Raw genomic sequence first — 13,709 nt, 5'->3', positions numbered from 1 at the left:
CTCCCAAACAAAATACCTTCCTATCTTTGTAATACATCCCCTAAATATAGCGGGAGCACACGGGCGGCATGTGACGTATTTTATCCACTTTATCAGTTTCTTCCAATTAGAGAGGCTACAACTGCCAACATTGCTGCACTGCTCCTGTCAGAGTGAAACATAACGCAGGTTGTTTGTTTTCCTTTAGGAAGTATTACTTAAGAGAGCAGCAGACCTTGTTGAAGCCCTATATGGGATGCCCCATAACAACCAGGTAGGTCAGCAGCGCGCTCTTTGTTCCCACGCCGACACGTGTAGATCAATACCTGCTCTGTGCAGGGCTGGCAGAGCATCAGCACGGTGCCTTTGTACACAGCCAGGCTTTGCCAGCCACCTTGAGGGCAGTGTGATGTGATGCAATGCTCCGAGGGAAGCGCTTCATCTTCCCCTTCTCCTCTCGCTGCTCGTTTGCCTATCAGAAATGACAATTATGTGCAAGGTGCCAAAAGCATAAGCAAGCATTAAGGCAAGAGAATAACCTTGAACTGGGGCCAAAATATACAGTGACTAATGGGAAGTCCTAAAGAAATCTGCTCAGCCGAGTGGATCAGCTGTACTGTATTTTGCAAACTGCTGAAAATACAACTCCTGCCTTGGGCGCATAAAACCCGTGTGACGATTTTCACCTGGCTTCCAGTGCTAAACTGGAGTTTTACGTTAATTTCTTCCTTTCTTTACATTTACTGTGTTGAGGAGCAATTGGGCATGGGAAGGAAAAACAGGAGGTGTGGTTGGAACGAGCAGCAAACCCCCCACCCTCCCCGTAATTCCACGCGAATCTCTTCGGTAAATTTTTGCGCTATTGTGACTTTGGAGCGTTTGCACAAATCGGAGTTGTCAGCGCTTGTTCCGTGTCTCTCTAGGAAATAATCCTGAAACGAGCAGCTGACATTGCTGAGGCGTTGTACAGCGTGCCCCGCAACCACAACCAGATCCCCACTCTAGCCAACACTCCCGCCCACACCGGCATGATGGGCGTGAACTCCTTCAGCAGCCAGCTCGCCGTCAATGTCTCCGAAACATCGCAAGCCAACGACCAAGGTAGGTGGGATTTCAAGGGTCAATCCTTCACCTTGTTGGCTGCTCTTGGCCTGTTCATGCGAGCTGATGTCACTGCCGCGTCCTCCCTCTCTCTGTCCCCCTAGCCGTGTGTCTGAGCGCGGAATGAAATGCCGTCTTTAACTTTTCTCGTAATATTTAATTCTCCCTGTTCTTTCATTTACTGTTATCATAAAGCATCTCCAGTGGGGGAAAAAGAAAATAAAATTGGCAAAGTGTAGGAAGCTCTTTGTTATTCGCAGTAAATATACAGCGTGTATGGTTGCTTTATAAAATAATTATGTCTCGGTACCTCCACCTGGTTTTGGAATATTTACACAGATAAATCTAATTTGATGTCTGTGATTTTAAAATACTTTGTTTGTAGGCATGTGTGACATATATGTTACTAATAAAAGTAATAGTTGATTTAATTTACCTGTTGTAATTGAAAATGCATGTAGCATATTGCATTTAAAATTAATTTTGATACTAATGAAAGGAGGGAAACAGGATTATTAGATATGTTCAAACGCATATTTTTTTTTGCTTGCAACGTAATTATTAAATTGATTGCTCAGATAGGAACAAATTGTTGTTTAAAATCCTGATTCCGCTATGTTTCCTCTTCTAAAAAGATTGTCTTTTAATGCGTTTCCAAGCTAATAAGCCTTATAAAATTCTGTACTTGCTCTTGAATTAGTTTTCACTGATGGCTACACCTTACGAAAGCTTGTTGTTAGCATAAAAAATATCAATCACAAAATGAAGACTCCAGAACAGCCTTTTTAAAGTAAATCACCGCAACAAAAAAGTTTTTCTTGTCAGCTCTGGCATTTGAAGGTGCGGAGAGGCTGAAAGTTCACGCAGTGTGTTGGTACAAAGCGGGACTCGAGCCTGTTGATAATTGCTCCTAAAGACAAACGTGAAGGCACCTGACACAGCTGGATCGAAGAGAGCTTTTGTTGGCTGTCTGTGCTAAGAGGAGAGACAACATAGAGTGCTCGCGGATGATTTAAGTAGGGTTGGCGTGATAAGGTTATCTCAAGCTGCAAGAGTTGATAGGGCAGTGAGAGACAACTCAGAGCAAAGCTGTGCAATCAATTAAAACTGTGTAATATATGCTGCATGAGGAAACCCCCCAGCCCTAAGTCTATCTTATAAAATAACATTATTTTTTTGGGGTGGGGGGGTTTCTAACACAGTAGGTTACAGTCGCAACACAAGCAGTGTTTCCCCGCGAGGATATGTTCCCAGCAGTACTCCTCAGCAGTCCAATTACAACACAGTCAGCAATAGCATGAATGGATATGGCAATGCCGGCATGCCCAATCTAGGTGTACCAGGTTCCCCTGGATTTCTTAATGGCTCCTCAGCTAACTCTCCTTATGGCAGTAAGTGTCTATTTTTGGTAACACATCATCATATAGATTCATATTTACTACAAAATCAACTCCTTGCATTGTTTTGATTTCCTCTATTGTCAGCTACTGGATAAAAGGAGGGGTGACTCTGGAGGCTGGACGTAAAAATGAAAATAATAAATTGATCTGTTTGTGCCAGAATACAATCTCAGATAGAGAAAAAAAAAAAAAAAAGAACGAACAAAACAAAACGAAACAAAAAAACCAAAACAAAAATTGGACTGCGCAATTCGTAACAAAAGTCCAACACAAAAGAGTTTGCCTGTTATCCAGAGAGTGGCCAAGCCAAGGCATTTCATTTTTATTTTTTTATATATATTTTTTTTATATATATATATATCTCTATATATATTTTAAGAGGCAAGGCCCTATCACTCTCTTTTTCCGTGTTTGCCGTGAAAACCTCAATCTGAGTCCTGATTATTTTTGCTTTATTGCAGTAGTGCCGTCAAGCCCTACCATGGCAGCCTCTTCGGTCACCCTCCCTTCAAACTGTAGCAGTACACACGGCATTTTCTCATTCTCACCTGCCAATGTCATCTCTGCAGTGAAACAAAAGAGCGCCTTCGCTCCTGTTGTCAGGCCCCAAGCCTCTCCTCCACCATCTTGCACCAGTGCAAATGGAAATGGACTTCAAGGTGAGCTCGATCTCTCTCAATTTTCTCTCTGCTATTTTTTTTTTTTTTTTTTTTTTTGGTGCTTTTTTTCTCTGGGAGAACGGTACCTGGCTGGATTTTTCAGTGCTCTTGTAGTGATGAAAAAGCAGGGGGAGAAATAGGATAGCATGAATGGTCTGCTGAGATTTTCAGGTTTTTAGTTCATTTTTGATGCTTGCATTAGAGCGAACACCAGTTGTTTTTCTGGCATTTTCCCTTAGGAGTCCGTGCCTTAAATTTTAAGGGAAGACTGTATCCCGGAATGCCTCTTGGAGGGTTTGTGTACTCCTGGTGTTTTTATGTTTTCTGAACACATTTCTGTGGATGTTTAAACCCAGCAGTGTTCTGGCAGGACACGATGTGATTTTCTCACTTTATACAGGGTGCAGTAGTGATTTTAAATATGTCAAGTTAATATAAGTCAGGTTAAGCCCTTACTCAGTGGACTGAGCTTTCCTGGACTAGGCAGCCCCGTATGCAGTGGTTTGCATGCTCTGGTGGTGCCAGCTCTTACTGTGGTGTTGGAGTGGTTGCCTCCCTAAATGAACTAAATATTTTAATTAGGGCAGAAAATTTTAATATTTTGCCTTTTTTTTTTCTTTCTTTTTTAAAATTTTTTTTAATTTTTTTTTTTTTAATTTGTGTGATTTCATGTGGGTAATGCAAGAAACAACTGATAAATCAGTGGCAGAATGTCTGTGGTCACCTGCAGGGTGTGTGGCAGGAGGAATTACGGCACAATGTGAGAACAAAAACACAAAGAAGTCACCCTAAAAGGGAAGACTGGTGGCCAATTTTGCCACTTTTAGGGGGTGTTTTGACATGCATGTAGGTGCATTAGAATCGCTGGGAAGGTTTGTTTTTCTCTGCCGGAGTCTCAGTGCACAGTGCAGTAAATTGAGCACTTCAGATCCCATTGAAACCAGGAAGGGTTGAGGAGAGACTCACCCCGAGGTCGTCACTCCTCTTAACTTCCCCAGTTAAGCAGCAGCAGCAGCACAGGATTATTTATCCTTTGTATCACCATGACACCCATAATCCAAGCAGCACTCACAGGCAAACAGATGAGGGGGATTTTAATTTGCCAAACCAATTCTGGACACCAGCATTTTGTGGGGGGCTGAAGGCACTTTGGAGAGACATCATCCCAGTCCCACAGAGATGCCTGTCCACCCCAAATCTACTCTGGCATCTCAAAATGAATATTCCTGTAGGTTGCTCTTAACTTCTTGGCCCAAAAAAACCATCAGAGACCCTGTTATGCACTTAGGTCAACAAAGAGCTGAGAATCCAGATGCACAAACTCACTGTAGCATGATACTAAAGGAAAGGATAATTAAATTAACAGTTTTTTGTGCATTTCTTTAGTGAGAGCTTCACTGTGTTACTACTGTAAGTGGAAAACTATATCCATATTCTTAAAAAAGATAATCCATTCATAAAATAATCCAGTGTCCTACTTTCCTCTTTTTGTAAGAAGACACTGTTGTGAAAAGTAAATACTGAAATAAAATAATGAAAAAAATAAAAGGAAAAACAAGATGATAAAAAAATAATAAAAATAGTCCAAAATAAAAAAAAATATAAATGTGGCAACATATGGCTTAGATCTGAGGCAGGAAGATCAACTAGTTGATTTTGATTTACTCTGAGAAACACAATTATTGAAAGATCTAAATTAAAATGATCCAGATTTTTGCCACTTCAGTATGTGAGTAAGGGCCTTCCTGTCATATACTCAAGGTTTTAGGTACTTTTAATCTTTAGATTACCTCTAAGTGGGGTTTTAAGGAGAACTGGGAGGGCTGAATGAGCACCTTAGCAGCTCCCCAGGCCCCCAGTAACTGCACATCTCCATCCTCAGGTACAAAATGCTTTTTGTGTAAAGCTCAGAAGGGGACTTGGAATCAGCCAATACTGATTTGTTAAATAGGTCATGGATTCAGCTCCTAAGCTGAGCCCAACCTCGCTTTGCACTAAGCTTTTTCCATGCTCAGGGATCCCAGGGAAGACCTAACCCATGCCTTCAAGCCCTGAGTTTTGGATGCTGCAATCCCAGCAGCAGACCCAGTGTCATCCTTGCGGGTTTTGGATCAGCAGCTGAACTCAAAACCAAGTGTTGAAATTAAATAGATAGATAGATAAATAAATAAATAAATAAATAATGAAATAAAAATGGTCAATTTCCCTCTGTCAGCTGAGCCTGAGTCATTTTGTGCTGAGCAGAATGACCCAGAGAAACAGGCAGAATGTCCTTCTGGCCTGGTAGTTAGAGCAGTGACTTCCAGGGTTGTGGCAAAAAAAAATCTGCGCAATTTATGCAAAGTAGACAGCACCCCAAGGTGATGCTCAGTGTTGTGGGAGTTAGGGAACTGACATGGAATCACAGAATCCTGGAATGGTTTGGGTTGGAAGGGACCTTAAAGACCATCGAGTTCCAACTTTGGGCAGGCGCACCTTCCGCCGCCCCAGGCTGCTCCAAGGCCAGACCAGCCTTGCCTTGGACACTTCCAGGGATGGGACAGTCACAGCTTCCCCCGTGCCAGGGCCTCAGCACCACCTCCCCTGCCCCAGCCAGGAGGCCTCTGTGAGGTCCTTCACCATCCCATCAGAGGCACCATCCCTTTTTCCACCCAAAGCTTTGCGTCAGTTCAGACTGAGCTCACAAAAGCCCTCAAATTCACCCAGTCATCCTCACACATCTCAGCCACTGCCTGAGCTGCAGCCAGGGCTGAGGGGCAGGATGGGGATGAGTTTGTCAGCTCCTTCCTTCATGAGACATCGTCAAGAAAAACCACCCACACTGCTGTGTTGGTACTTATCTACACTGCATTTGATACATAGAGTTCATTAGGGAGTTTCTGCTTCTTCCTTCCTATTTTCTCAGTCATTTGTTGTCAGGGAACTCTTTAAAGTTTAATTAGTTGCTTTCTGGACTCTGTACAATCACCTTGAGAGTTTTCTGATCAGCACATTTTCTGCATTAAGTTAAAATATGGAATTTGAGAGCTGCAGTCCAACGCAGCTGAAGTTTTTTTGGTGATCTTCAAGTACAGAGCCTCCTTTTTAGGGCAGGGTGTGAAGGAGCTGAGGCACAGCTGAGGAGATGTCACTGTTAGGAATGGCCACATTTAGGTAAGCCAAGAAGGCAGTAGGAGCTCGTGGTCACTGGTGATGCCTAAGAGGCAAATCCTGCAGTTTATGGATGAGTAGGGCCTTGGATAAGAATGAATAAGAATTCAGACAAGGGTGGTCCTTCTGCAGGGTTTTGGGGGTTAATTGACCCCTCCCTGGTGGGTAAACCACTGTAGGGTACCTCTGTGTGGGAAAAGTGCTGCTTGTGGTACACCTCAGTTGGTGAGAACAGCAGAACTGAGCAGTTCCTGCTGGAGCTCAGGGGTTGGTTTTGTCCCCTAACAAAGAGCTGAACAGAAGTTGAGCTGCTCTGATTTCTGTTTTGTGCTGATGTAACCCTGAGCATCAGGACCAGCCGAGCCCACAACAGCAGAAGCAAGATCTTGCTGCCTGTAAGCACAACCCCAAAACTCGGTGCTGTAGGACCTACTGCCCAAGAGGGAGCCTGGAGATGTCTGCAGGTGACACTTTTTGGTAAAGAGAGCCAAGACACCTTCCAGTGGAACGTGCTCCTGCTCATGGCAGGGGGGTGGAACGAGATGGTCCTTTGGATCCCTTCCAACCCCAGCCCTTCTGGGATTTGGTGATTCAGCAATGAAGACAGAGGATAAGAGTGAAAAAGGCAATCTGAGAAATCCCAGAGAGGTCAGGCTGGGGGCAATGCCAGGCAGGGCTGGTGTTTGCTGCTGCCCCTTGCTGCACCCATGCCAGCTGCATGGCCATCATCAGCCTAAGGAGGGCCAGCACTCAGAAGCTGCAGCTCTTGGAGGAGAACTCTCCCTGCTGTCCCCAGGGCCTGACTCACTCCTGTGAGTAAGCCTACAGAAAAGGGCTTTTGGGCCATATCCAAAAAGCCACAATCTTGTTGACTCTGTGTGACCTCCACAGTCTATGATCAGAAAGTCAAGTACTCACACAAATTTTTTAAGAGCAGAATCCTGCCATGTGTGTTCCTTAGGGCAGAGAGGCTTTTCCTGTTTAAAACAATGAACATTAAAGGTAGAAAAGAAATTTTTTAGTGGGAGACTACTGGCTGGCTGCAAAGTTGGAAGCACAATATGTGTTCAAAATTTGGTTTTCAATTGTAATTTGCTTTCTATAGATTGTGAAAGATATTGCTCTCTGGTTATAGGACTATAATGCACAGCAAAAGGCTCTCTATATTCTTTTAAAATTGCATCCTGCTTAATTTTCTGGTCTTCCTCCAGATGAAAGTATTAAAATTATTATTAAAAAACTCACCAGCTCATTTTTCTTTAAGAAGGCGTTTGGTATCAATTTGCACAGCAGGAAGCTCAGTGCAGAAATTCACAATTGTCAAAGATTGCTACTAAAATAAATTGTGAAACGCACATCTGGAGCACCAACCTTGCACCCCCCTAGACTGGGCCACAAAAAGAGTTCAACAAAAATGGTTAAATTAATGAACCGAGATACTTTTTCTTTCCTCCAGAAAAATATGGCAGCAGATAATCTGAATTTTCAGACAGCAGAATCCTAGCATGGTTTGGGTTGGAAGGGACCTTAAAGCCCATCCTGTCCCACCTTCTGCCATGGGTAGGGACACCTTCCACCATCCTAAACTGCTCCAAGCCCTGTCCAGCCTGGCCTTGGACACTGCCAGGGGTGGAGCAGCTGATGGTTGGATTGCAGCACGAGGCACTTGAGGCCAAGGTTTAGTGGTGAACCACAACAGTGCTGGTTGATGTCGGACTTGACCTTAAAGGTCTTTTCCAACCTTAATGATTCTGTGATTCCATGACAGCTTTTCCTTAAAATGATCTCCTGCACCCCCCAGCCCAGGTGCACCCCAGACAACCAGACTGGCATGGTGACAGATTTGCTGCTGAATCCCACGGGAGAAGCCAAAGGAGAGCAGGGGTTTGGCAGGTCCTGGCACAGGGTGGAATCATCAGCTGGCCGGGGCTGATGAGGCGTGGAGCAGAGGAGATCCAGTGCAGAGTTGTTTTTCAGGGTTTTTTGAGGGTGCTCAGGCCTTGGCAGGGGCTGCCCAGGGAGGTTTGGAGTCCCCATCCCTGCAGGAGTCCAAGGAGTTGCTGGGGGTGGCACTCAGTGCTGCGAGCTGGGGACGAGGTGGGGATGGGGCACAGATTGGACCTGGTGATCTTGGAGACCTTTTCCAACCTAAATGATTTTGTGATTCTCTGAAAACATGGCAAGGAAACGGAATATTTTTGGGTAGAAAGGCTCTCTGCCATATAACCACTGTTCTGCAGTTAAATTTGGTAACTTAAGTTAGGTTTAAAACATTCATTATGAAGAATGTTCCAAAATTATAACTTCAGTTTTGATTTTGGCATTTTTGACACGTTTAATTGGGGAGGAAAATGGCAGAGTTGGAAGACTTTATCCTGTTTCAGGAACATCACCTAAGCTGTGTTTTAGGGAGGTTTAACTCCATCCAAATCCACAGAAGGCTCTAGCAGGACCAGGGGTTGCTCTGGGCTGTTGGAGCAGTGCTGGTGGTGTTACCTATGAAATGTGTACAGACCCAGCTCTTCCGAACCGTAAAGCTGCAACGGCGAATCTGAAATAAATTAATATTGTTGAAATTAATGAACTGAGAAATTGAAGTTCACATCGCTACACGAACAAATTTATTAATATCTGTTGTACATAAATTAATGAGAAATATCATTACGGCAAAAATTAAACAACACTAAAATTAAAGACTGTCTAAATTGTGCTTCTACCAAAGAGTTAACTAGGAAAAAACAGTGGTTGTTGGCATCTCAGTCTTTATCTGAGAAACCCCAGGATATGGTTGGTCAGGGGTTTTAATATCATGTCTTTTTATGGTGTTTGAGCTCTAGGGTTGGGAGAGGGTTTAGGGTTCTTGGTTTTGGTTTTGGAGAGTCCTTGGCTCGCTCAGTCCTGCTTTTATAATGAAGTAGAATAGTGGAAAATGACATTTTCTGCCCAGGGCATGAAGAGGTGAATGGTGGGGATGTCCCCAAGGGATGGGGATACAGCCAGGGGATTTGTCAGGAGCCTGGAGAGAAGCTGAGCCTGGGGAACCGGGGCCATTCTGCCCGCAGAGCTCCCTTCTCCAGGAGAGGCTGGGGGGTGTTCTGCTGGGAGGAGTGTCCGTGGTCCTTGCCCTGGGGATGCTGTGGAGAAGCCAGGCTCTGCTCTGCATCCTCCCCCATCCCGTGGTGGCTCTGAGCCCAGCGTGCCAATAACAGCTCCTTTTCTTCTCTTTTTTCTTTTAGCCATGTCCGGGCTTGTAGTCCCGCCAATGTAAAGTCACTTTTGTTTACCTACCGTAGCACCAAGCTGCAGAGGATGGGCTTAGGGGACAAGTTTAGTATATTAAGACATGCTGATGGAAGCAGTATCTTCACGCAGAATCAGCAACAAAATCGAAAATGCTACAGGAAAAAAATAAAAAACCCACAAAAAAAAAACCCCACAAAAAAAGAAAAAAAAAAAAGACTTTGTTTAAAGATTTTATTTAAACTATTAAGAATCTACATGCAAAACAACCTACTTCTTCATGAACAATTCCATTTTATTGACTGAATTTTTCTCATATTTTCACATTTCTCAGTCCTGGAGAATAAGGAAAAAGCGACGCCTATTTTGTATAAAGTTTCTGATTACGTCTTGGCTATGTCTAGTACTTGCTATGTGTTGGGAGAAACTTTGTGGATGCACCATTTTGATTATCATGAAACACTGATGAAAAATGCCTCCGAACATTTTTCTGTACTCATAACTAGATTCACAATGGTTGTGTATCTCTATAATGTGAAATATTTTTTTGTGGTGGAAAAAAAAAAAAGGGGGGCCAAGGAGGTTATGAGCCATCAAACTGGAAAAAAAAAAGAATAAAAAAAAAAAAGGATGAATATATGATTAGAAAAAAAAAAACCACACAAAAAACCGGGGCGCGGGGGCGGGCGCGGGGGGGTTTATCGTTGCTTAACTTCATCTTAATGAAATGGAACTTTGTAACTTATTGTAGTTAGAAATTGTAACTTTGATATTGAATTCTCTTGCCTTCAACAAGCACACTGACAGAGAAAAAAAAAAAAGAAATTGCTACTGTCTGTTGGTTTAAAAAAATGAAAAAAATATACTTCCACTGCTAGAGCTTCCTGTTAAGCAAGTGTGATCTGCAACATTTTTTCAACTTTTGCTAGCACTGTATACTATTGCATTTTAGGCTACTGTGAAGTCTATGTTTCTTGTACCAGAAAATTGTCCTTTTGACTTCTAGATCCTTCTTCCCTAATGTGTTTTGTATGTGGTTATAAAATTGTAGACTTTTGTGATTTTGCCAAAGTTGTAGCTAAATATTTATACACTTGTCTTGAATTTTTTTCAGATCCACTTAAATATTTAGACAAAAAAAAAGCAGATTTTATTCCTTATGACGGCTATAAGGAATAAAATAGTCTTATCCATTGCAACACTTTCTTTCACATAAACACTTGCAGTCACTAAGGGAATTTATTTTGTAACATATCAACTATAAATATTGTATTTATCTTTGAAATTTTGTATATTGCTTTTCATCATTTTTTTTATGTTCTTGTATGTATTTGGTTTTTGTCCTGGCCTGGTATCGTGATGCTGAAAATAGCATTAAGCCAAGAACTGTTGCCTTCATGTTTTTCTTTTAAATAAATCAGTGTCTGTGCATTTCATTTGTACTTCATAAGGTTGCTATTGTTTAGCCTTTCCATCCTTTCTTTTTAAATTTTTTTTTCAAAAATTCAAATTCATTGTTTATTTTTATATTATTTTTAAGTTATCAGAACAAATAATTTTGAAAGAAAAAGTCGTTTGTTGTATAGTCAAATCAAAATTGTGCCACACGGCTGTAATGAGTACTAGTAGAATATGTGCATGTGATTCAGCCACAGAAAAGATTAATCTATTTTGTGGTTGCATTTTTTATTTTCTTTTTTGTTTGTTTGTTTGTTTTCTTTATTTTTAAAATTTTATTTTTTAATTTTTTTTTAAGATTGTAAAAAGTCATTTTTAGCTGCCACCCATGACTTTGCCACATAGCTGAACTGTGTTTACTGGAAAAATTCAGAGGCCTAAAGTTTAAAAATAAATTCACTTCTGATGTTTTAATTAAAATGTTTGCCACATGAACTTCTCTGATGCCTTAAAAGTGAACTTCTTTGAAGAACTTTTGTGCTGTTTTATCACAGGCTTACACCACAATTGTTAATCACGACTTCATTTGGATGATTTCTGGTGTAAAAAATAAGGGGGAAAAAAAAAAAGCACAATCCTGGTGTACAATTCTGCCACTCCTTTATGTGTTGATTTTCTGCTGCACTCTGCATTCTCCCAAACCCTGCTCTGCTCCAAACCGGGGAAGGTTTCACGGGAAATCAGGATCACACCGAATTTTTAATGTCTGGGAGTTGTTTATTTAGGTTTCTTGGGGTTTTTTTTAGGGAACTTTTTGTAATCAACCCGTAGCCGACGGTACTTTTTAAACTGGAATGACCTCCGTTGTATTCCGTGGCTCTCAGTGCCAAATCCAGCCAGAGAAACGTGGAGTTGTTTTTATTTTTACTTTGCACTAAATCCTTTGCCAGCGCAGCACTGCAAAGCACGTTGCAAACTGCAGCAGAATTCACCTTTTAACCAAAAAAGGAGGGATCATTTTGTTAATTATTATTAATTTTTTTAAAATTATTATTATTATTTTTGTAATTTTTTTTTCTTTTTGGGCAAAAACAAAAAATGCACATTTTAGTCAAGCTTTTCTGGAAGGTTTAGAAGAAGGGTTCAGTGTAGCACAGCTCTGTGAGCACGGCCAAGGCTTGGCTAGGTGGGAAAGCCTGAGAAGTCACTTTGGAACTGAATTGCCTCCGTTATATTTTGTCTAAGTAAGGTTTTGCTCTAAAAGAAATAAAAAAAGAGGTCACGTGTACATGTTAAGAAAGTCTGCAAGTTCCTTCATAAATGCAATCTGTTTGTGTTTTAGATTAATTAGTCAATGCACTCATCGCTTCATTGTCTCCAGACGAAAGCTTCACTAAATGGTAGATTTTACTGTTAAAGACCCTACAATAAGATTGTTTTATCTGTACATTTTTTCATATATTTAACTGTATAAAAAAATGTTCATTTTACACAATATTTAATTAAAGTATTTCTTGTCTGTGAATTTCATTTTTAGTAATTTCATCTGGTTTGATTATTAAAAAAAGTGACTAAACACTAAACGAAATAACGCAACACTGGGGGTTTCATTTCTAAATATCAGAATTTTTATTCCTTTCTTATGAAAATGCCCAAAGCCTTGAGGTGGTCTTCCCAGTTCCCTGGGAGGAGGATGAGGAAGGAGATCTCTGCTCTGCAGTGGCAATCACTTGTTGCTCAGCCTCGGTGAAGTATTTATCCAAAGCTGCTCAATTTTTGTGAAGATAAGAGCAGAATATTTCTTTTTCTTATTTAACCAAAACGGTGCACTTCAGACAGGCTTTCTGTAAAGTAAAGGTAACAATAGATTTTTTTTTTCTTTTACTATTTTAATATCATATTGTAAAAGTCTGTAAACAGGAAAAGTTATTTTAAACAAAGCACAACCCAAATTTTCCATGTGGTGGTTTGACACTGAAGGTCGACGTGCACGTCTCTAAACTGCTGAGAAGGAAGCAAATTCTTTTGCTAATTATAATACTGAGCACAAATATTTCATCCTCTGGGGCACAACATGTGCAATGCACATACAGTGGGTGCAAAAATATATTTACAATGAGGTGGGCACATGCAACCTCAGAGCTGGAGAGAGTTGCAAAGCTCTGCCTGACGCACGGGTCTGAGCTCCCCCTCCCAGACACCAAATGTGCTCCTGATCCTTCTGTGTGACCAGCACCACCAAAAAAAAGGGCATTTCCACAGGAATATGGGTCTGGCAGAGGAATGTAAGCGCTCGTGGTGGTGAAACGGGGAGTTTGTTCTGGAGTTTGATCCGGTCATTAATCAGAGGGCTGCTGACAACTTTGAGAGGGCACTGAGAAACTCGGAGCTCTAAAGTGGAGGGATGGAGTGGTGTGTGCGGATCCGGTGCCAAAGGACACGCTGTGTGTCCCGGCCCCTCCTCGGCTGCCCGTGGCTCAGGGATGGAGTGGGGAGAAGGTAAAACTCAGGCACTGCAGTCACAACCTACAGGAAAAGTGTGATTTTTACCCATGCTTCCTTTCTTCTCCAGCATTTCCATAGTTTTCATGTCAAATGAAAATTGGTTTGATGAAAAAAAGGTGTTAAAGCTGCAGAACACTTTGGGTTACTATTATTATTATTATTATTATTATTATTATTATTATTATTATGCATTGGAAACTGTTCCACTCTGAGTGTGTGTCCGTGTATCGTGTTTAAAAGGCGGCATAATCAGATGCATCCCACTAAAAAATAAGCA

At 41.6% G+C, this 13,709-nt stretch overlaps 1 protein-coding gene across 17 annotated transcripts in view; it reads left to right on the top strand.

Annotated features, from left to right (window-relative positions):
- The window catches only part of EBF3 (EBF transcription factor 3), a 130,817-nt gene extending 118,371 nt beyond the window's left edge, over positions 1–12,446 (top strand). For 4 of the 17 annotated variants that reach the window (XM_084210047.1, XM_084210049.1, XM_084210048.1 and 1 more), the window contains 4 exons: positions 188–253; positions 903–1,080; positions 2,283–2,471; positions 2,942–3,443. In XM_084210047.1, coding sequence (XP_084066173.1) covers positions 188–253; positions 903–1,080; positions 2,283–2,471; positions 2,942–3,279 — 771 coding nt within the window. In that variant the 3' untranslated portion in view covers positions 3,280–3,443. Of the gene's footprint in view, positions 1–187; positions 254–902; positions 1,081–2,282; positions 2,472–2,941; positions 3,444–9,525; positions 9,681–9,863 lie in introns of those variants that run through there. The other 13 variants (XM_084210044.1, XM_084210043.1, XM_084210042.1 and 10 more) reach the window with 6 other exon arrangements.
- The last annotated feature ends 1,263 nt before the right edge of the window (positions 12,447–13,709 follow it).

This window comes from Fringilla coelebs (genome assembly GCF_963513975.1).
Source record: "Fringilla coelebs genome assembly, chromosome: 8".
Taxonomy (NCBI): Eukaryota; Metazoa; Chordata; class Aves; order Passeriformes; family Fringillidae; genus Fringilla; species Fringilla coelebs.
Note: the sequence above shows the minus strand (reverse complement) of the source record. Positions and strands in the feature narration are given on the sequence as shown.